Source organism: Mustela nigripes, chromosome 7 (assembly GCF_022355385.1).
Source record: "Mustela nigripes isolate SB6536 chromosome 7, MUSNIG.SB6536, whole genome shotgun sequence".
In the NCBI taxonomy this organism is placed as follows: domain Eukaryota; kingdom Metazoa; phylum Chordata; class Mammalia; order Carnivora; family Mustelidae; genus Mustela; species Mustela nigripes.
The window spans coordinates 79,571,707-79,594,563 of record NC_081563.1 but is presented as its reverse complement, the minus strand read 5'-3'; the positions used below and the strand labels follow the sequence as shown (position 1 = coordinate 79,594,563).

General features: G+C 55.9%; 1 protein-coding gene across 1 annotated transcript in view; it reads right to left on the bottom strand.

Moving 5' to 3' along the window:
- TTC7A (tetratricopeptide repeat domain 7A) overlaps positions 1 to 22,857 on the bottom strand; it is a 114,129-nt gene that overhangs the window by 8,859 nt on the left and 82,413 nt on the right. The window contains exons 16-19 of the mRNA XM_059406246.1: positions 17,967 to 18,083; positions 14,457 to 14,554; positions 12,793 to 12,927; positions 5,028 to 5,230 (exon numbers count right to left, since the gene is read on the bottom strand). Coding sequence (XP_059262229.1) covers positions 5,028 to 5,230; positions 12,793 to 12,927; positions 14,457 to 14,554; positions 17,967 to 18,083 — 553 coding nt within the window. The remainder of the gene's footprint in view (positions 1 to 5,027; positions 5,231 to 12,792; positions 12,928 to 14,456; positions 14,555 to 17,966; positions 18,084 to 22,857) is intronic.

The following is a 22,857-nucleotide window of genomic DNA, read 5'->3' as shown; positions in this document are numbered from 1 at the left end:
CCCACCTCCAGACCCAAGCTGGGTCTCTGATTCTAGGGCTTAAATACCACCCCAGCCAACCAGCCCCAAACACAACCTACAGGTAGCTCTGAGGCCCTGGTCCCTGCCCAGCTCCCCCTCCTCCCTTCTCAGCACCCAGCTGGCAGCCCACAGAAATCTGGACATCCAGATGTTCCAAAGTGGGACATCCTTTGACTGACATCCTCAATCAAAGGCTGAGCTTAGGCTTCGGCCCTCTGCCACCAAGTCTTTTACACAAATGGTGACAAAAATGCATGTTGATTTATCTTTTCACAGCACTTAGGTCATCTGAACGCTAAAAGCTTCTTTGGAAGTCACAAGGGCCTAAATTATTACCCCCATTAGACAGAAGGCAAAACAGAGCCAGTGTTCCAAGAGCCCTGGAACACGAAGGCTGTTAGGGCCGGCTCTTTGTGTCACGTGGGTCATCTCTCCTGTCCAGTCCTGCCCTCTAGGTGCTCTGTGCCACCAGAGCTCACCCGTATGGCCTTAGAGAGCAGAGCCTGCTGTGGGATTCCTGGAGCACCTACATGGGGCCCATCCCAGCGCCACAGGCCTGGGTGGGGCAGGGTGGGCCAGAGCCCAGGTTCTGGCTGATTCAGGCCCCACCTCAGGGAGAGGCCAGGATGGTGGTGGCCAGCTTCTGGGATGTGGGGGATGCTATGGCAAGCCCCAGCCTGGGGAAAGAGGGACCAGAGATTCCGGGGCCAAATGGGGCCGGTCACATGCTATGGCCATGCCCCTGAACCCCAAATGCACCGGAGAAATGAGCCGGCAAGCTCCACAGTGGGAGCGAGGGGACCGAGTGCAGGGAACTAATTCACTGCCACATGCTCATCAGGGCAACAGATGACAGAAACGCTGTCTTCCTGTCTTTCCAGGGGCATGTGGAGGAAGAATAGGCTGGGTCATGAGGCTAGGACTGCTTCAGAAATTATATCCCCAGGAATTACATCACAGGAGCCAAAGTTCATTCAGGGCAGTTTCCCTCTGGGGCTGGGGGGCCTGCAGAGGAAAGGGTTCTGGGGAGACAGGGCAACCAAAGCCTGGAACTCTGTCCCAAGAAGGAAGCATGACCACGGGCAGGGCCAACCAGGAGTAGGGAGTCCTGGCCAGAGAGGTGCCAGGAAACCCCAGAGCCTGTGGCTGGGAAAGCAGGGTGGGGTGCCGCCCACAAACACGGGGGGTGGGGAGGCGGCATGCCTATCTACTTGCAGCTGAGGGTCTCAAGGGTTTTCCGCAGTGAGACAGCCTGCATTGAAGCATCCATGCATGTGGCTCCGCCAAGGGGCGAGGAGAACGGTCAGTCTGTGGCCAGGGCTAGTGACCCTCCAGGACTGAAGTCTTCCTTGGAGGCTCTCCTTGGCTTGACCATTCTATCAGTCCCTCTGGCTTGCTTGCCTTCCCCGGGCGTCTCTGTTCCCTCAGATATGCAGAGAGCCTTCTGGGAGGCGGTGGGGCAGAGACAGGCTCAGAGAGAGAGGGCTGCTGCCCTGGATTCCTCACCACCACGCCCCCCGTGGAGTTCAAAGAACAGTGTCACTCGGGGGCCAACACCTCTGCTGATCTTGGGAAGGGCCATGCCTCCTTTCTCCTGTTTCTTCAGGGCAAGCAAGAAAAGTTCAGGTTTTCCCTTCTTAACAGGATACTTTTGCCCATAAATTCAGGGCTGAACACTCAGGTAGAGTGAGCAGGCTTTCTGGCTACCGGAAAGGGAGGTCAAGACAGAGCTGGCAAAGATGGTCAGGACCTGCCCTGAGGTTTCGATGGGAATTTCCATCTGTAGGGAGCACGGCTTTTTCTTTCTGCATCTGGCAGTCTCCAGAAGTGAGCTGGCCATCCATGAGCCCCGTGGAGGAGGCAGCCCACAGGGCCAGGGCCCGATGGCACAGACTCCTCATGGGCACCGGAGAGGTATAGCTGGGTGGGAAAGCCTGAGCTGAGCCCAGCATGGAGCCTGAACCATGGAAAGGCCTCCCATCCCTGCCAGGGCGGGGGGATGGGGGTGGTGGGCAGTAGGCCTGGGAAAGTAGAGAACCTGCTTCTGGGCCAAAGTTCATGTTCTTCAAATGTCTGCCTCCTAAGAGCAGTAGCCCAACACTCCCAAGGCTTCCTCTGGCCTGTCCCCACATTTCCTGTTCCATGCATACAGCCACAGGGAGAGGCCGTGAGGCGGGGCTCCTAGTATTCTATGATCTTGCTCTCCAGACTATAAAGCGGAGCCCGGCACCCACACAGCTCACCAAGGAATCCAGAGCTCTCCCAGCCCAGGCCATGGGTGGCTATGCTCTCAGAGGAGGGGCGTCTCTCCTCTCCTTGCTCCCATCAGAGGCTGATGTCCTCATAGAAACACAGTGGTGTGGCAAGGCCAGGACATCCTCCTTGGGAATCTGCTTTGGCAATGACTGCATGGGGAGGGGATGGATACCAGTTTCCTTACATGTTCCTTTCTCCAGATAATTCTCCAAGGATGCACCAACCTCCAGAATTCACAAAGGTTGAGACAACTGATGGGTCTCTCTCATTCTCTACTATTTTTACAGTGAATCCCTTACACAAAGGCCAAGTTGACTTAGACCGCCAGGGAGTGGCTTCCCTCATGTTGTACCATGGTGAAAAAGATCCCAAGGTCACACCAGTTGCCAGTGAGAAAAAGTGCTGTGATTGATTAGAAATGTCTGGACTGGGTGAGGAACTGGACAGCAGGGGCCTGTATGCTGTTTGCCTTCTCTGATGCTGCACTGTAGACCTCTAGAAATGTCACATCCTGTGATTAGCACTGGTCTAGGAACGACAAAGATTATTAGTCATCTGCCAAAGGAGACATCAGGAATGTAGAAGTTATGCGTGTCTTTTCCTTAATTACCCAAGTGAATTAGAGCCAGAGCCAGGATGAGATCCCAGAGGTTCTGAGCCTGCAGCCAGCCTGGGAAAGACACTTATATCAGAGAAGGCAGGAGATCAACATGCAAAGGTGTTCCTGTGTCTTTGGGCAAAGAGGGCTTTATAAATCTTCTCCAGGCTTGAAATTTGCTATTCTCCAGGCATATGTGTGGGCTGCCAGCAGGAACAGAACGTGTGGAAAGCCAACGGGTTGCCCACGCCAGAGCTGACTGCCCCTCTGCTTGTCTGTGACTTTAACAGTGGGCACGCCCGGCTCTGACTCGCTCTCATTTCATCCCCTCAGCCAGGCACCCCGGGGAAGAGAACAGGGGCCATTTCAGAAACATCTGTAGGGAGCCACTCTGGGCTGCTATTCTGTTACTATGGAAACCCGCCTCTGGAACTGGCCTCAATTTCAGGAAAACAGCTACAAACAATAATGAGCATAAATGAAGAATGGGCCACTGTTATTTCAAAATCATACCTGTTACTGGACTTCATTGGGTTTTAGGGTCCGAGACGCAGGCTCTGCTCTGCAAGCGCAGGAGAAGACAGATGTCTCTCTGCCTGGCTGCAGGCCTAAGGACACAGCCCACATCCTCCCTAATCAAGTTTCTGGATGGGACCCCCAGGGAGGCATCTATCACAGGAGCTAATGTCTGAACTGCGGGAGGAAGGAGGATGTGCCTTGCAAAAAACAAACATTTGCTGAGCAGACTGCAAGGCAACATGCAGCCATGTGGAGGGGAACGCAGGCCAGGGTGTGACGTCACCGCGTGGGCGGTCTTCAGCTGACGCGGAACATTCACACAGGCCCAGGGCAGACATCCTTTAAGAAATCAAGCAGCAGGAATAACAGCTGAGCTGGGAGGCTCTAATCTGTTTTCAGGGGCTACTGGGGTTGGGAAGGACCCTATAAAGACCACCTGGCCCGGCTCCTCCCCCAAGTAGGATTTCTGTTCTCTTGGCAATGACCTCAACAGATACCTCCCGAGCTTGTACTTCTCCTATTCTTGAGAGCTATACTGTTGTTCCTGACACAGAGCGGAAATCGAACTCCCCGTGGCTGCTCCTTGGGAAGGAATCAGAACCCTTTTGGCAATGATAAACCTGCAGCCATCTGGGGTCATTCTGACCTCTTTATGTTCTGCATGTGGCTGATGTTGGGGATGCCCTCCCCTCAGAGGATGCTCATTTGGGGCATCTGAGGTGGGACCTGCACCCTGATAGGGGAACACTGTGTTGCTAATGGGATGTTCCTAAATTATACTTCAAAAATCACTGTGTTGACACATGCCTATACATTACATTTATCCTGATAACCTGCTCTCTGAAAGCAGCTAAGGAAAAAAATAAATAAATAAAAGTAACTAAGGAAAGGAAGGAAAACCAGTTATCTCACCGGTCTACTATACCAGCTGTCAGAGCAGGTATTCAATAAATGTTTCCTGCACCAGAGAATCCCCATTGCATAGATAAGTCAACCCGAGGCTCAGAGATGGGGGCCAACTTGCTCACGATCTCCTGGAAAGAGAATGGCAAGGCCAAGCCAAGAACACCAGCATCCTACTCCCAGCCTTCCAGACCTTCCCACAGAAAGTCACAGAACCGTGGGCACCCAAGTCCTGAGTGTCACGTCCCAGGACTGGGGCCTGCTGGGCCCTCTAACCCACCCCCCAGGGGCCATTTTCCATGTGTGCTCGAGCAAGGCCTGCCGTGACAGCCCACCCATGACATCCCCTGAATACCAGCAAAGAGACACGGAGCTCCTTTAAAGTGGGAGTGGTAGCCCAGTGAGCATCGAGGGCCCGAGGACTCCCAGAAAGCCGGGCATTTTGCCTGGAGTGTCCAGGACAAGGAGCTGAGGAGGAATCCCTTTGGGGTTACACTGCTTTACAGAAGCTTAGAGCAAAAAGGAAGTCATAAATATCAACCCATCCTAGATTTTTCATCAACTCAGGCAGGCTCTGACAGAAGGGGAATGGCCTGCCTCCACAAACCGGTTTGCCAGGTAGGGGGCCACCTCCCTGCAGACAACAGGGCCCACGCAGACGCAGACGGTAGAGGGGGTGAGAGGGGAGGAGGGTCCCCGAGGCCCCTCTCGGGGCTGGGGACTGACTCACCAGGCTGTGCATGATCCGCACACCATCAGGGTTCACTGTGAGTGCCTCCTTGTACAGCTGCTCAGCCTCCTCCAGGTTGCCCTTCATCTCAGCAAGCCGGCCCCGCATGTAGAGTACCGAGTGCGAGGTGGGGAAGAGGCCCGCCGCCTCTTGGATGCAGAAACCTGCCTCCTTGAGATGTCGCTGCTCCATGAACAGCTCAGCTGTGAAATCAGAAGGACAGTAGGAGGTGACCATGGGAGGAAAAGTCAGAGGCAGAGGCCCCCTCCCCACATCTGACCATAAGCCCCCAGAGTTTGAGGGTCTCAGGTGATGGGAACCTCCCCTGGAGTCACGGCAGCATGGGCCCCAGCTGGTTCCAGGCTGTGGGGGCAACAGCAGGGGACGGTTTCTGAGGGCTCGCTTGGTATCAGGCATAGACTGTCTCCACCGACACGACAGCCTGCACACCAAGCACTTCTATTAACCTGCCTCAGGGAGGGGTTCACTGGGCACAGAGAGGGTAGGGAAGCTGCCTAAGGCCATAGGGAGAGTCTGTTGTGCACCTGGGGTTGGCATCAGGCTGACTTCCAAGCTTGGCAGTGGAGGCACAAGTGGTATGCGTAAAGGTCGGTGGCTTTCTGCAGTGTCCCTCTGCCTGATGACCACGAGGGATGTAGGGATGGAGGCTGGTCAGGATGAGGCAGGTGCGTTCTCCCTAAGGCCCACACTCCTGGAGACGGATAGCGGGCCAAAGCCTGCTCCCAAGTGTCTTCTCTCACTTACTCCTCCCAAACGGCGCTCTCATGGGCCCTGGGCCCTGTGCTAACAAACTAGGCTGGGGGGGGGGGCGCTGCACCTCACTCTAGTCCCTCCATAGAAAGGGGCAAGACAGCACTGGGCTTCCAGCAGCTCCAGCCTCCCTCCAAAGCTCAGGGTTTTCTGCCACAGCAAGAGAACAGGGGATGCTCATGCCTTTCACCAACAAGCTCGGAAGAGCTGTCCTATAACCAGTTGGCCTTCCTCCCCTAGATCACTGGAAAATGGGGCCATCTCTGATCCCAGGCCAACTCACATAAAGACATACTTCAGATCCACACCCAGAGCATGCACTTTTTAGAAACAGATTGGCTAGGCGGGCAGCTCCGTCATGGCCCGCTCAGCCTTCCTCTCCTGGCAGCCCCAGGCTCGGCTGCCCCTCCCAGGGCTGGTGCCCGAGCGCAGATGGGAGCACAGAAGGGCACGCAGAGCCTGGCTGGTGACTGTGCCAGGAGCTGTTCCTAGCACTGTCCAAGGGCTGAGGTTACACTAATTCAGGTTAGGTCTAGAGTGGGGTGGGTAACAGACATCCCCAAAGAAACTCCCAGAAAGAGGTGGAAAAGCCGGACCCAGGCATCACGTCTTCCTGTTCCAACAAGCTGCAGGAAGGAAGCCTAAGGCCTTGACTGCAGCACACGGCACTTGGGGTAATCAGCATGAGTGTTGCCTAAGGTTCATTGTGTAATCAAGAAGCTTGCCACATCCTATAAGATGACAGAGGCCTTTTTCAGCAAGGGGACTCTCTTCCTCTGGTGGAGATGAGAATTTGCAAGAATTAAGTAAACACAGAGGAGCCAGGCCCCCATTATCAGGCCAGAGAGAAACTTAGGCTCTTGTCCCCATAGACAGCCTGAGAGGCACAGTCCCAAGACAGAAAGCACGGGAAGGTGAGGCCGGGAAGGGCAGGCTTTGAGCCAGGGCCTTGCTGGGAGGGCTGGCCAGAGCTCAAGGTCTTGTCTAGCCCGACCTAGGCTCTCCTCCCCTCTCTTCTGCTGTTGTGTTCCCTTCCGGAGCTGCTGCTTGGGGCTCTGAGCAGGCTGGCTTTGTAAGTGAGGGTCCAGTGTACAACTGTTACGTACTGACCATGTGCCTGGCCCTTCCAGGAGAAGGAGAAAGAGTGGAGGTGGAGGGAGGTGGGACAGCTGAGCAACCAAACCGCTGGAGTGAGCCAAGGCAATGTAATGACAGGTGCCAATTCTGAAAGCTCTGGGCACTCAGGAGGAGTCAGGTCAGCTGTGCTGGTATGGTCAGGGAAGTCTTCCTGGGGGAGGCAATATTTGAGCTGGGGCCTGAAGGCACAGGGGCAGTTGGACTGACACAGAGAAGGGAAGATGTGCCAGCCCAGATGCCCCTTTCTATGGAGTTCCATAACCGAACTCCCCAGGGTTACTGGGGGCAAGGGGAGAAGCAGAAGGAAGCGTGAGGTGTGAGTGTTGGGAGCAGGGAGGCTGCTTCCTCTACCACCAGGAGCTCAGAAGCTCAGCTCAGAGGCTAGGCCCTCCACTCCCCTCACCCATGCCCAGCAGACCCGGCACACCTGCCGGCCTCATCCTGCCCCTGCTCATTAAACTGTTTACAACTCTCTGGCCTGCCTTCTGAGTCCTTGTCTCTGGAGGCTGTTTCTCGTCTCTCCCTTGGGGGCTCCTCCTAGTGCCTTCATATCAACAGATTTCAATTACAGGGATCCCCACCTCCCTCTTTCCTCGGGTCCCTGGGCCTTGTTGGGCTGGCCACACACCAAAGAACATGCCCGGAAAAATAGGTAGGGCTGCTTTGGTCCGATGGACTTCATTACCAGTTAGGCAGGAAACCAGATGACACAGAACAGAGCCAGAGAAGTGAGGTCTCCTGAGGGCTCCTGGCCGCCTTGCACACAAGTCCCTGGCACACTCCGCCTCCAGGGCGGGGCCTCTGCCCTGCAGCCAGACCCACAGATCTGGGGGCTGCAGGGCACCCCTTCTTCCCAGCCTCAGCGTCCCCGGGCAACTGTTTTACCAAACATGGTGCTCCCCAGCCAGCCAGCATCAGCTCCAGCAGGATCCGCACGTGGCACCGTGCCCGTCCACTGCCCTGATTTCTCGACCTCCCGGCCTTAACTGCTGGGGCCCCAAGGTACCCACCCATCCCGGCCTCTTCCCAGCCAGGGCTGGAGCAGTATTCCCGGTTACCGGACTTGGCTTCTCACAGTCGGGGCCACCACCCTGGCAAACAACCCTTGCTGTCCCCAGCACGGAGGGGCCTCTCCCTTCCCCTCAGCGCCTTCTCTCCCCCTCCATCCCGATTTCCCCACTTCTCTCATCTTCCTGTCTGCCTACCCTTGACCTCCCCTCCTGCCTCTGTGTCCCAGCTTTCCTCCCTCTTCCACCCGCCCCCCTCTGTGCTGCTCGCGGCAGGCTCCAAATGGAAAACATCTGTTCCCTGGAGCTTTGCAACAGTCCCTTTTATTATTTTTTTCTCTGAGGCATCCTGATCTAACCCTGCACCCAGAGCTGGTTCCAGTCTTTCTGTCAGAACCAAGCCCCATCGCACCCCCAGGATGGGGGATGAACCCACTCTCGATGGGCTGTTTGCACACACTCTTGGTAGGGAGGGCCTTGCCCCGGGGTCTCCTCCTGAGCAGAGGGGCAGGGTGAGGGAGGGCTCAGGGTCAGGTCTGCGGCCTTTCAGGGGCCTCCCTGCGTGAGAGGTGCTTCCTGAAGACCCTCTGTAAGACCTCAGAAAGGAGGGGCACCCAGGCTAAAGGCAGAGGCACCTCAGTGGGAAGCTCAGGAAGTTAAGGTTAGGCCCTTAGCTAGCCTTGAACTCCAGAGAGGATCACCAAAACTGCCCCCTAAAGGACACAAGCGTCCTCCCCACAGAGCAGACCTTCAGGACATATGGACACCCAGAATAAAGGAGAAGGAAGAGAGGCAGACAAGGAAGGAGAGAGGCAGCTAGGGAACCAAGAGAATAAGAGTGAATCCAAAGGTCTAAAGGCATTCTGCAGGTGGTCAGAGACCCTCCACCTCAGGGACCCAGAGAGGGGCCCAATCTTCCTCCAGCCACAAGGGAGTCAAAGCTGCAGGGCCTGGGCTCGCAACTTCCTATCCCCGAGAGGCAGCTGGGAGGTGGGGGTGCTGCTGAGAAGAGAAGAAGAAAAAGCCCAAGCAAGGGAAGAGGGGACGTGGGAAGAAGGCACAGAAGGCAGGAGGAAGAAGGGCGGGGAGCGGGGATGGAGGGGAGTGTGAGGGAAGATGAAGAAAGGCATGAGAGGTGAGGGAACAAAAGCACAAGAGGAGCATGTGGGACCAAGAGTAAGGCAGAGCTGCTCCCTTGGCTGTAGTTCTTTTTTTGGAGAAGGGAGGGGGGAGAGAGAGAGAGAGTAAGGGTGGGGGAGGGACAGAGGGAGAGGGAGGATCTTTTCCCCTTTTTTTTGAGAGGAAGAATCTTAAGCTGCGCTGACACGGGGCTCGGGGCTCGATCTCACAACCCTGGGTTCACGACCTGAGCTGAAACTGAGTCGGACATGTGAATGTCTTCCTGAGCACCCAGGTGCCCCTCCCTTGACTATAATTTTATGATGAAGATGATCTTTTGGCTCAGCTCCGGCCACCCCACCCCAGTTCCCCAGTCTGCCCAGCTCACATCCAGGGTAGCTTTTACCTACCCGTGCCCAGGACCTCCTGAGGACTGTCTCCATAGGTGGTCCCCACTCTGAGCTGCCTTGGGCACAGGTGCTCTGCCCATCCTACAGGCTCTCTGGGCATAGATCCAGCCTGGACGGGGGGCTGTACTGGCTCTTGCTTGACGCATCTGTTTAGCAGCTGCGGCTCTGTGCCCAGTGCCCAGACACTGTGAATCTGGCATTTGGGAGCCGAGACTCAGGTCAGCTGCCCCGGACCGAGTGAAAGCCCATGGCTGCCTAGGAGTGCCCTGGACCTCCAGGGCACGGGAACCCTTCCTTACATCTCTCTCCCTCCCTCCAGCACACTATTAGCTCCCAGAGACACGAGCTGCAGTGTCAGAGGGAGGTGGGCCATCTTGCTCTTCCAAAAGGCACCTCTTGACATGTGGACATGGGGGCATCTGTGAGGCCTTGTGCCATGATCACACGGACCCGCTGCCAAAGAGGCAACATTCCTGGGACTCCTCTCTCAAGGGGAAGCCCCCTGTGATGTTTGTCACATCTGACTGGAATAGGACAGAGGCCTGGTGAGGGCAGGCAGAAGGACAAGAGCTGGGAGAGGAAGGGTACCATCTCCCAACCTAAGTGGGGGGACTGATGGGGCTGCAATAGTCCAGGGTGTGATTCATCCTGAATGAAAGCTGGGGGACGAGCACCTTCAGAAATGAAAAAGGAGGACATTCTTCCCTTCCTGCACATTTGCTGTAGGGGCTGGAATCATTAGTTGGGGTGGGTGGGGGTAGGGATGCTGGTGAGGACACTCTCAGCCTAGGTCAGGTAGGACGAGGTTAGGGAGAAGTTTTTGCCTCAGGGATGTGGTCGCAGCAGCCCTTCATTCCCTAAGTGCTCGGCACATGCTTGCTGCTGATGGCTTCTGGAGTGCAGACGCTCCGGAATCCTCCGACGCTCAGAAGGGAAATCCTGGGACACTTTCTTACTTCCCTTTCTGGATGTGGCAGGCGTCCCTCAGTCTCTTCTCCCTTTCTCCGATAATGACAGAGCCCCTTTTTCATAGGGCATACAGACATCCAGAAGAGCGATATTTCCCAGAGTTCTCTGCAGCTAGGTGTGGTCATGTGACGAAGTTCTGGCCAATGGATCATGATGGAGACTGATGTATGCAAATTTCACACTAAATCCTTTCAGGGAGGGACTGTCCCCTTCTACTCTTGCTAGTTATGCCTTGGAAGGTGAATGTGCTGAAGGTGAATGGGCCACAGGGGTGAGAGTGACACCCCATAGAGAACAGAGCCCACATAATGGAAGGAACCTGGGTCCCTGGACCAGGAGAGCAGAGCTGTCATCCCAGTCAAGGGCACCATCTCTGAATTGTTATGAAAGGACAACAAAGTGTCTACCTTGCAGAAGTCCCTGCGATTCTGGATCGGTCACACACACCCAAACCTGTCTCTCTCTCTCTCTCTTTTTTTTTTTTTTAAAGATTTTATTTATTTGTTAGAGAGAGAGGGAGAGAGAGTGAGCAAAGGCAGACAGAATGGCAGGCAGAGGCAGAGGGAGAAGCAGGCTCCCTGCCGAGCAAGGAGCCCGATGTGGGACTCGATCCCAGGATGCTGGGATCATGACCTGAGCCGAAGGCAGCTGCTTAACCAACTGAGCCACGCAGGCGTCCCCCAAATCTGTTTCTTGATACCACACTGCCCAACCCTTACCTGGCGCCACATTCAAAGCATTCAGATTTTGTTCTCAAGAGTTTTCCTGGGGCTGAATATCTTAGGATAACGTCCAGAGAAGAAAGGCTAATGTGCAAATTACTGAAGGACATGTATTTATACTGATAATTCCCACGCCTGATTACAAGCTTCAGGAAGTTAACCTTCCTGGAGTTACGAGACTATACTAGCACCCCGAGCATAAAGCCACATACCTGAACCATGGAAAGCAGGCTTGTGGAATGCAAACACATGTTCATTTGCTGCTGGTAGGAGACACCGCACAGCAATAAAATAAAGACCTTGGGAGTTCCAGAGTAGACAACGCACAACTCCGGGATCTGATCACCACCTCACTGATCCACATGGTGAAGGCCCCGTGTGGGCGCAGCCTTCTACCCCAGGCACATGGACGGGCTGGGGTTCCAGTGTGCCTCTTGGGAGCCAGGCTGGCTCCTTGTCTTAGAAGAAGACAGGGGGCTGCTTGCCTAAGGGGAGGGCTTGCTTCATATCCCTCTGGAGTTTCAACCTTTCTCTTGCCACTTAGGACACAACAAGCTGGCTGGGGAGCATGACCTTCACATATTCCTAGCCTCCTAAGGGACCCTGATACGCTAACTCGGGCCATGTTTGCATTATTAAAATGCTTCCCTGTTTAGCCTGTGCAACCTGGGGAATTTCTTTCCCCAGATTCAGAACCTCGGGTGGGAGAGTAGGCGGAGGACTGCATGGTAATGGGGCCATATGTGAAATCCAGAGAGTGGAAAGCCTTAGATTCCCAGTGAACCATTTTCTGCCTCTAACTTGCAATGTCTGCTTGGCTCAGGAACTTTCTACCTGCAGCCTCCTCTGCGTCTCCCATGGAGGTGGGGGGTGTAGTGTAGGTGCCAGCCCCTGGGGAGAGATGGGCTCCCATCAGGGTAACCAGAAAATCGGGGAGGAACTTCCCTGAGCACCTACTATGTGCCCCACATGGTACCAACTGCTTTAATCATGAGCTCATTTTAGATCAGGATGGGCCCTAGGGAGCTGGCATTAGAACCCAGCCGTGGGTGATCCCAAGGTTGTCTGTGTACCCAATAGTAACTGACCCTCACATTCCATGCCAGCAGTGATGCCCTTACCTATCAAGAGGGACTGTCACCTGAATGGCCACCTCAGGGTTACCAGCCCTCTACCATCGTGAACTACACCCCCAGACCTCATATCTTCTCCAGCAATTCCATGAGCTTTCTGGGGTCTGAGCTAGTTTTACTCAGGGGAGGGTGGGCAAGAAGGATGGACGGGGCCTGTATTTGAGCTAAGAGCACTGTCTTTCTTCAAATCTTCTTACATTTGTATTTGCTGCTGGGGAGCCTCCCCCCAGGCAGGCCCTGTCCCCATGTGGTGGAGAAAGAAACCCACAGCCAGACAAATGTAGTGACTCTTCTTGGACCAAGCAAAGAAGAGCGAGCTGAAACCAGAGCTCCAGGTTCCGGATCCTTAAACCTTTCTGTGAGCACTGCGGTCTACATAGGCCTTGTCAGGGGTCTTCACAGCCCCAGGAACCAGCCCCCCCAACTCCAGAGCAGGACACGGCTCTGAGAGGCTTGCAGGCAGGTGGTAGGTGTCACTGGGGCAGGGGGACACTCACCAGCCTGGAGCCAGATCTGCTCCAATGTGGTCCACAGCTGCATGGGGCCCTGCTTCAGGACGGAGCTGGGCACCGTCAGCTCCGACATGGCCTCCTCCAGCCGGGAGGCTGCGATGGAGGATGCGTGCCGTGAGCCTGCCAAACGAGAGGAGAGGCGGCTGAGTAGTCATGAACCAGCTCACGGATGCACGGGAAAGGGCCCTCCTTGGCCCCTCAGCCACAACTGGGATGAGTCGCTCAGAAGGGGCAGCTGGGCAGCAAGCCCACTCCGAGGAGTCGATCACTAAAGAAGACAGGCCTGGATGCTGGCCAAAGTGCCTGTAACACTAAGATCAGAAATGACCCGGATGTCCAACAACAGGGGGTGATTCAAAATCCACGCAGGGCTAATTGTCTGAGACCCCGCGGCCATCGCACGAATGGCACAGAGGCACGGAGCTGGAAGGAGAAGGGTGCTCACGGCACACAGTTGGGGGGGAAAAAAGCCATAAAAGGGTACAACCAAGGGTTGTACAAACAAGGGTACAAAGAAATGGCCTGGAAGAAAGATCTTAGAGGCCATTACTATGGTCTGGGGGGTGAAACTGAAGGATTTTTCTCTTCTCCCTTCTCTCTTTGCTTTCTCTTTTCCCAGGTGCACATTACTACTTCTTCTACAGAAAGGTCCCATTCAAGGCTGTGCTGAGCCAAATCCTTGAGTAGCAGCAGCTCGGCAGGCCCCTGTGGCTCTGAAGAACCCCGCCCCCCACCCCGCCCAGGCAGCTCTGAGTGACTCTGGTCCCTGCTCAGGATATGTGGCTGTTGACATTTTTACACTTCACATGCAGATGAAACACGAGCCCTTTCTTCTCCCCCTAGCTGGGGCAATAAAGGCTCCAATAAACTCAGGAGACCTCGGAACACTCCCAGATGGTCTCAGTTTCCAAGATGAGCGCCCATGGAGCCTAATCATTTGCTCATGGTTCATCCCCTCTTCTCCGCAAGGGTGCCGGGCCCCCCTTCACCATCCCTGCTTTGGAGTCAGCAGCTCTGCAGTCAGCCCAGTGCCCCTCGGATGTGCCCCCGAGTCAGGTATGGGGCTCGGCCCGGGGCAGTCCAGCTCAGTCAGGGACAACAAAGGCGCACTCGGCTCACGTCCGCAAGTGGACAGAAGGAGCAATGCCACAAACACAACTCCTTCGTGCTCTGTTCTGTGGCCTGTTCTTCTTGTGCCTTGGCTATTCTGCTTTCATTGTATCCTCATTGAAACAGTCCACTTTGAGCTTAGAGTTGTAAATCAAAGCTCAGCTCATTCCTTCCTACTTGACTCCATCTACTAAGGTCACTTTAGTAGTAGACCCTGGCCTCAAGCTTAGCCTCCAGGGAGATGGTTTCTGGGCTCCACAGACGTCTCTCTGCTCGGGCTCTCCTCTCTGCACCCCCACCCAGGAGGCAGGGTCCCTCCTTTGCCTGTTCTAGCTGCTCACTTCCCACCCCAGAGTCAGCCAGAAAGGGGCCCGACGGCAGCTCCTTAGCTCCTCAGAACCAGGCTCTGGGGCTGCAGCTGCCTGGGAGCAGGGTGGGTTTGGCCAGGCGGGGCGATGCCACTCTCCCCACTTGTGCTCGGGCCGAGAGTGAGCCATGAACCCACATAGACAGCCGTCCGCCCACAGGCACGTTCTTACCGGAGTCTGCATCATGGGCGTCGGGCAGAGTCAGGTGCATGCCGCTCTGCTTCTTCAGGGTGATGCCCTTGCCGAGGCTCCCATCCTTTTCCAGGCCTCTGAAAGGCAAGGGAAGGCCAGGCCCTGGTGAGGTGGAGGGCTGGCAGGAAGAATAAGGGAGCCTTGTGCCAGGCCAACTCTGAGGCTGAGTTCAGGGCAGGGAACTGAGTCAAAGCGGGACCATTAGAAAGGACCACCAGAGTGGCAGAACAGATCAGAGCTCAGGTGTGGGGTTCTAGAATCTGGGTCACTCTAGTAGCTACACTGACATGCTGTGAATCCTCAGCACATCTACACACACACACACACACACACACACACACGCTGCCAACATGTGCCTGTGGGGTCATCAGTCTCCCCGCTGTTCCTCAATGCTACCACATTTCATCCCCACGGCTAACATTTGCTCATGCTGCTGCCACCAAGAATGTTCTCGCTGTTCTTCTGATCCACCCAAAACCCTCCATAATTTACAACTCAGCCCAGTGCACTTCATCCATCCAGAAAGCCCTCTGTGGCTCCCGTGCCCTTCCTCCCTTGCACTCCATCAGCATGCTGCCAGCAGCACGTTCGAAATTCTCCCTCCTCTGAAGTGTGTGATGCTAGAAGCGCCCCAGGCCAGCAGGAGGTCTCTGCTACCTCCTGCTGCTTTCACAGTGTCTAGCAGAATGCCAGGCACAGAGCAGGCACCAAGGTCTGTCTCCCAAGGAAAGCCTGGTCTTCATGGGCTACCAGAAATGCCCCCAGCCCACATCCCAGGGAAGGAAGGTGTTCCTCACCCCATGCCCGGAAGAGCCAGGTACACAAGCATGGTCATCTCCCCTGCCCCCAATTCCCCAGGTCCTCGAAGCTCCCACACCATAGAGAGGCTCCTCTTTTCTCAGACTGGAAGGTCGGGGAGCTGCCAGCTCAGAAAGGTAGCACAGCCTATTGTGCCCATTGCCGCCAGGCGCTCTGCCCAGTTCTGGGGTCGCCCTTGAACCTGCTGCCTGGGAAAAGCTTGGAGAAAGGCCAAGGTGAAAATGGCAGGAGAGAAGGCAAACCAAGTCCTGGGGCCAGAGGCTTCTTCCCTCCACTGGGGCGCCCAGACGTTGGTCCCAGCAAGAATGCCAGGGCCCCGTGCCTGCCATTTAAACTCGGGCTCATGCTGGCCTGAACTTGGGCCTGCTGGTGCACAGCCATTGTGTGGACATTAGAGGAGACCACCCACAAAACACAGTGGGTCCCAGTTGGGGCCTTTCCTCCCCATCCTCTTCCACTCCCGGAGGCACTTGAGTGTGGTGCCGAGGAGCCAGAAACACAGGCCACCCCTCCTCAGCTGTGGGACCCTCAGCAAAGCTACTTAGTTTTCTCATTTTGCTTAGTGTGTGCAGTAATCAGTGGGGGAGGTCGGTCTCACGAGGTTTCCGTGAGGAGTGTGGGAGGCGACAGAGGCAGGTGCCAGGCACCCACAGCCTCTTGTCCCACCTGCTCTCCCAGCCCCTGACGGGGACACTCCAAGGGCTCCAGAAACAGCCCATCTCAGGGACCTTTTGCCACCTGGGTCTAGGCCAAGATATAGCATCTCTCCTGCTCTAAAGAACCTGGCAGCCAGGCAGGAGGGAGCGCCCACGATTAACACTTAGAAAGACCTAGTCCAAGAGCATTGAGATAAAAGGGTCAGAGGCTGGGTGACTGCAGGCTCCGAGAAAGAAGGCATCTGAGCGGGGCCTGAGGGGTGTGAGCTGGCCAGGGTGGAGCAGAGAAGGAGGGCACCTGGGTTGGACAGGTAGGCCAGACCTTCAGGCTGTGGATTCTGGCCTCTGTCCTCAGCTGCCCCAAACCAGATTTCACAAGTTCTAGTTTCTGCTCTGTGGCTCCAGGTTCAGAAAGCATGCTCCCTATTCTGGGGAAAGCCAGGAAGGGTACAGGATCCCGCCCTCTGGTCCTAGCAATGTGACTACAGAGAGCTGGCCTGCCTGAGCCCTACCTGACCTGAGTGGGGAACTGCAGGAGGTTCCCCGAAAGAGGTGCCTGGGGAACCTAGGAGGAGCTCCACTGGGCCCTCATATCAGAGACCAGTGTGTGGGTGGTGATATAAAGCGACCCCAGGGTGATCCTACAGCCCCAGCCCCTGTGAGAACATGGGGCAGCCCCACAGATCTGCTGCCTGGAGGGGGCCCCTATGCCTGGAGGCAGAACACAGCTCGGGGGGACCCCACCAAGGCCTCCTGGATGGGCAGGTAACCAGCCACCCAGCCGATAGGGAGTCCCTGCCGCCTTCAAGGACAGCTCCTCTTTGTAAGGGGAGCCGGACTGCTGACCTGCCAACGTAGCTGCTGCCAGTGAGCAGCTAGCTGTGCAAGGGGCCTCTCAGGGCAGGTCCCCTCACACCAGAGTCTGGGCCTCACCCCCACATCACCCAGCTGCCAGAAAGCTCCCCATTCCCTTTCTGGAAAGTCCCTCACCCCAGAGCCTCCTTCTGGCAGCTTCTACTCACTGGGTCCTGCTCTGCCCTGGAATCTCCCAGGCCTTTCAAAGGCCTTCAAAGAGAGGCAGACCCTACTTTGCCCAGGGAATGCTTTAACCCCCCTGGATTAGCCTGGGGCCCCCTCTGTAAATTTCACCATTAGAGACACATGCCTCTGGGGGACTGCGAAAGCCTTCTGGTCCCTGTGAAAATGCAAACACATCTGTCAGAGGGGGTCTTCCGGGAGAGGACACAGCTAGCAATTTCAGGGAAGGGAAGGGAGTCAGCACCAGAGGACAGGAGGACTATGTGCATGGGCCTGGCACAAAGCCCTTTTTTTGCTTTGGGCTGCACAGTGTCTGAGGGGATTGGAGCAAAGACTTTCAGCAGCTTCAACCTGGACTAGAGTGCCTACTCTGACCCAGGAAAAACCTAGAGCCCAGGCTGGGCGCTATGGTAGGAGACAGGATGTGTGGAGCCGGTGTATGAGTTGGGGAGGGTGGGTGGAGCAGGCCCTTCAGGAACTCAGCTTCCCCCTCCTCTTCTAGCTTCCAAATGGAGCCAGGAAGAAGCGCTGGGCTCAGGATGGCTGGGACTCAGAGTACCCAGGTTCAAGCCCCAGCACTACCATGAAGCAGGTGAGTGACTCTGGAAAATTCTAGAAGGGTCTTGGACTCTCAGTTTCCCTCCTGGGCTGAGGCTAAGATCTGACAGTGTTTAAGATAGGAGCAACCATCCCAGAGCCCAGCCCAGACGCTCAGTAATGACTTCTTCTTACTCCTCTGAACTTCCGCTTCCTGAGATGGTTCTTTCTGTCCTTGCAGAGGACTGTCAAAAAGGTTAAAATTAGCCTTTGGATATGAAAGGCCCCAGGAGCAGTAAGGAGCAGACTCTGATTCAAATACTGTCACCACCCCAGGCATCACAGCCACTCAGCTGTGGGTTGTTGCCTTGGCAACCACCGCCCGCCAATGTGGCCATCCACACCATGGGCAACCCCGGAGACGATGTCGGCCACTCACCCCATCTGGGAGAAGTTGTACAGGGTCTGCCACAGCCGCAGCATCTGTCTGCAGGTCACGAGGGCTTCCTCCGGGCCTTTCAGCACCTGCTCCAGCTTCACCTTGGTGAACATCAGGCTGCAGGGAGGGATGGCAGCAGTTAGCACGCTGCTGCAAGGGCTCCCTTGCCCCTGACTTTTCTCCAGGCTAGGACCCCAAGGCATTCTGCCCCATCACTCTGCCGGTCCCCCACATCCACTTGGCCCCCATCCCAGACCCTCCTGACCAGCCTCTGAAGCACTGTCAAGTGTGGCTACGAGTCTCATCTGTTCCTCCTACCCACACCCACAGCATGCACTGTCCTCAATGACTGTGTGGCCATCCTTGTATTTACACGCTCCCCAGTGGCCCCCATATACAAGAGACAGTCCCAGAAGGCAACTCTTAATCAAGAAATGAAGCTAAGCAAGGAACTGGCAAAGAAAGGGCCCCTAAAAGGCAGAATTCTGCTTTAGACCTTGCCAGCACACAGTAAGTGCTCAGTTAACATCTCACTTGAAGTGCAGACTGTTTGCTGACCCTGGATACATGAGGACAGTCATTAGTCATGTGCTACTTTATCAAAGAATCCTTCACTGGATTTCCTAAAATAGCCAGCTCCCCTTATATGTGCAATAGGCTTAAAGTGCCACCAGATCCTATCTGGTTGTCGTTTAGAACACAGCCACTCTGCAAAGCAAGAGAACCACTTCAGAACCTCTTTCAACTTGAAAACTGGGAGTCTTCTGAGGTCAGGATGGTGTGTGATGTGGGGATGTGGCCCTGATGGGGGCTGGGAGGAGAGGGAAGGGGCTGGCCCCACCAGAAGGCAGACCACAGGAGGGAGGCCAACTGCTTCCTCCCTCTGCCCTGGACACAGCAGAGACCATCAGAACACTGCTCCTCAGAACCAGGGCAGAGGGTCTGGGCATCCTGCATGCCAGGTGTTGGCCCTTCAGTTGTCAGGGAGTCCTCGAGTCCCAGGGGAGGGTGGGTCAAGGCAGCTGGGGTTAGGAAATTCAAGGCAGTGGCCATTTACTAACGGCAGTGGAAGTCCTGGATTCTTTATACCGTGCGTCCTGCCAGCCACCCTGATGCACACCAGCTGCCTGGGCAGCATGTGAACTTGGCTGAGCCACTGAGACCCAAACAAGGCTGTGACTCTGGTTCTCACCGGGTGGGGAGCAGTGAGGCCCTTTTCATCCTGGCATCGCTGTTGGACAAATGCACATGACTGTCAGGCCCTGTACTTGATCACTGCCCGCTGCTTCTGCCGGCCCATCTGAGGCTGGCATGCAGGCCCTCGCAGCGGCTGAGTGTGCTTCCTGTGATCTGAGGCTGCAGGCACCGGATGGGGAGGCCAGCCTCCGCCTGGGAGCTTGCCACTCTGATCTTCTCCCTTACTCGGAGCATCCCCATCCTCCCACTGCTTTCCAGTCTCACCTCTCCATGTTCGTCCCTTCTCAAGTCTGACCTTAAATTCCACCTTCCCAGACGCTGAGGTTGCCTTGTGCCCTTCTTAGAAAATCTGCTAACTGGCTGGCTTACAAGGCCCTGAGGGCAGAAAGCGTGGTCCCCACCGCATGGACTGCACAGGCCCGGGCAGGAATGTGGTCTCTGCATCCTAGTGCAATGAGAACCAGCCTTGCCATCCCTACCCTCCCTTCCCGGATTCTGCAAGGGTCCAACACTCTGCAAGTATTAGGCGCCTCCGCTTTAGGAATCTGGAGTAGAAGACACAGTTCCGCCTTCAAGGTAATATATTGGTGCTAAAGATGACACGGTGCCCAGATAATCAGGTAGTTCAGACTCAGTGCAGGGAAGGTAGAGATCAGAGATCCTGCTGGGGCTGGCCTGTGATGAAAAGGAGGGTGGGGTAGGGTGAGGTGGGGTGGGTTGGGAAGGGGCAGGAGCCAGAGGCTGGAGCAGCTGTCCATGAGGAGTGAAAACCCCTTCCTGCAGACTCAGGACACATCCACGCTCAAGAAAAGAACATCCAGGCAGGGCCACTCGGGGCTGGGCTAGGCTGGCTCCCGGGACAGTTCCCTGGGCACACCAGCCCGGAAGCCTTCCCCTGCGATGGCTCCTCCTCAGCTCCTCTCTGCTCGGCCCCTTCCCCCTCCTGTGTCCCCGAGGGCCAGTGTGAGTGGCAGACCGGACCACACCATGTGCCTAGAACATAAGTGACTGCAAGCTGAGCTGGCAGACGGAGACTTCTACCAACACAGGCTGTTATCCTCGTGGCTGCTGACATTCCTTTAGCGTGAGTGACCTAGCGCGGAATTTCTCAACCAAACCACATCCTTTCTGGGCTGGGGCAAGCGCTCCAACAGTCAGTTACCCTCTGGTCGGATCCTTCCCTCCCGGATCCTGGATCCTGGAGGCTCCAGATTAGCTCCTGAGATTTCCTTAGTCTCACAGCTGAGCACTGCCAAGAGGGATCTTCCTCAACAAAGAACCCTACCCAGACTGTCCAAGACATCAATTCAAGCGCCTTTGCACTGCGACCTTCCATTCCTGCCGCTCCTCCTGGGGCGCCCATGTGCTGCTCCTACGGGTATTAGCAACAACCTGAATTGGGGGACAAGCTCCTGGACTCATCTGTGCCCTTCTGCACATCATCGCCATTGTTGGGACTCACCCCTTCCCTCCAACTGCCAGCCAGCTCCTAAGCAGAGGTCACCCTCGGACTACCTGTGTGTCCCCATGGCGGCCGTACACATGCCCCTCCAGGATACTCTTCACTGTGTTGTACTTCGTCATCTGCACACCTGGCGGCATGCCTCTAATTCATCGTTGGGCTCCCTCCACTCCTCTGTCGCGGTACAGGACACCCTCCCTATCCTGTATGCCAGGATGCATGGGGGGGCCTGGTTCTTCCCACGACAGTCGGAGAAGCCTGTGAGTGCTGGTGTGTTACTGTGGCTGGTGGGCAACACTTTCCAGCACACATTGGAGGTTCATGGAAAACGGTGCTTCCAGGCAGGGCTTCAGGGAAGCTGCTGGCGATGGGGGCCAGGGGATATGAAGGGCAAGCCTGGGCTCCCCACCCCTTCAGCCAGTCCAGCCTCTGGCAGGCCTGTTTCATATACCAAATGGATCCAAAACATCACCGGAAGAAAGGATTCTGAGACTCTGCAAAAGCCCACTATTTTAATTCGGTGGTTCTAGCCCTCCTCAGAGAAGCTGCAGCATGACCACCCCTGCCCTTCTCTGAATATTCAGGAGTCTTTCCTTAGCACTTAATTACACAATCCATACCTCTAGATATTATCTATTTATACACATTATCTATTTATATATGCTTATCTTTTTTTTGCCACATAGGCTTCTGAGTTCAAAGACACATTCCTATTGAGCGTTTTTAAATTCAGATAATCTAGAAATGGTCTATAGCCAGTCATGCCTACAGATGGTAAAACCATTGTCTATCCTGTCCTGTGTCCTGCCACGCATCCCCCCCAGGGGGGCAAGGACTCATCGTCCAGGGCCCTGCTTCCCGCCGCAGCACGGTCCTCCCTGCCTCTCCAGTGCCTGACACAGAGCTGAGCAGTGTCTACTTAGTTGTGGGGGGAGTTGGGTCGTTACAACCAGCACATTCAGGGTCTCGTGATCTGTGTTAAATCAGAGCTGATTTCTGGCACCACCACGTCCCATGGCTGGGTCCTGCTTAGGAAGGAGGGGAGGACTCTGTTTGCTCAATGCCTCATCACTGCAGAGCAGGCTATGGTGCCTCACAGCAAGCAACATGCTGGCTGAGTCTGTTCTCAGCTGTCTAGAAGCTGGGTTTTAACGGAGCCTGGATGGGACATGAAGCCATCTGGCTTCTTAGAGGACTCAGGGTCTTCCACCTGGAGGACAGTCACCCAGGCAGAGCCGGAAGTCCCACCAAGCAGTGGCCCTGACATAGGAAGACCTAGAACATGGGCATCTGTGGGCCCCCTGACCGCTCCCCGACGGGAGCCACCCTGGGAGAGGAGCGGCCATACTGCTGACCCCACACGGCAATGTCGTTCAGAGCAGACACACACTGGACCGGGGGTGAGAAACCCAAACGGAAGTCCCAGCTCCACTGTCACCCAGCAGGACAAGTCACGGGTTCCAGTGACACAGGAGTGACATCTCCCACCAGAGGAACTGCAGTAATCTCTATGCGGCCACTGAGAAACACAGCTGCACCCAGTCCTCAAGCACAGGCCAGCCCTGCGGCTGGGGGCAGGGACCCCCGCCCCCAAGCCACGGGCCTCACAGACCCAGAGGGGTGGGTTCCAGGCCTCGTGCCCTGGAAGGCTCTCAGAAAGCCTCCGTGGCCTGTTTGGCAAGGCAGGTGGTCCTCTGTGTGGATCCTGGGACTTCAGAAGTGTGTCAGAAAGAAAAGGGATGGGAAGGTATGGACGGAGGCCCAGCCCAGCAGGTCCAGGTGAAGCAGCTGCGGCTGAAACCCCTCTTGCAAGCACTTTCCTGTTTGTTAAGCAGTATAGGCCCAAGTGGAATAAACCCGAGGTCTTACAGGACTGAAGGCCCTTCCCACGCCTTGCATCGGAAGGCAGATGTGAAAGTGAGTGTGCTCTCTGGGGAAGGGGAAGGAGCAAGAGTCCATGTAAACACACCATGGGTTCTGTCCCACCCCAGGGGGGAGGGCTATGGGAAGGATTCCTGGGTCCTGGATCCACAGCCCAATCCAAGCAGCATGTGTGCCCTGGTCCTTGTAGGGAGGCCCAGGGAGGCCACAAGGCCACTCTCCAGGAGCTCACACCTTCCCTAAGAATGCCACCAGAGCTTGGAGGCCCACACTGGCCACCTCATGTGGCCAGGCTTGGGGATCCCTTAGGCAGTGTCTAAGGGTGTCCCCACCACACACACCTCTACCGTC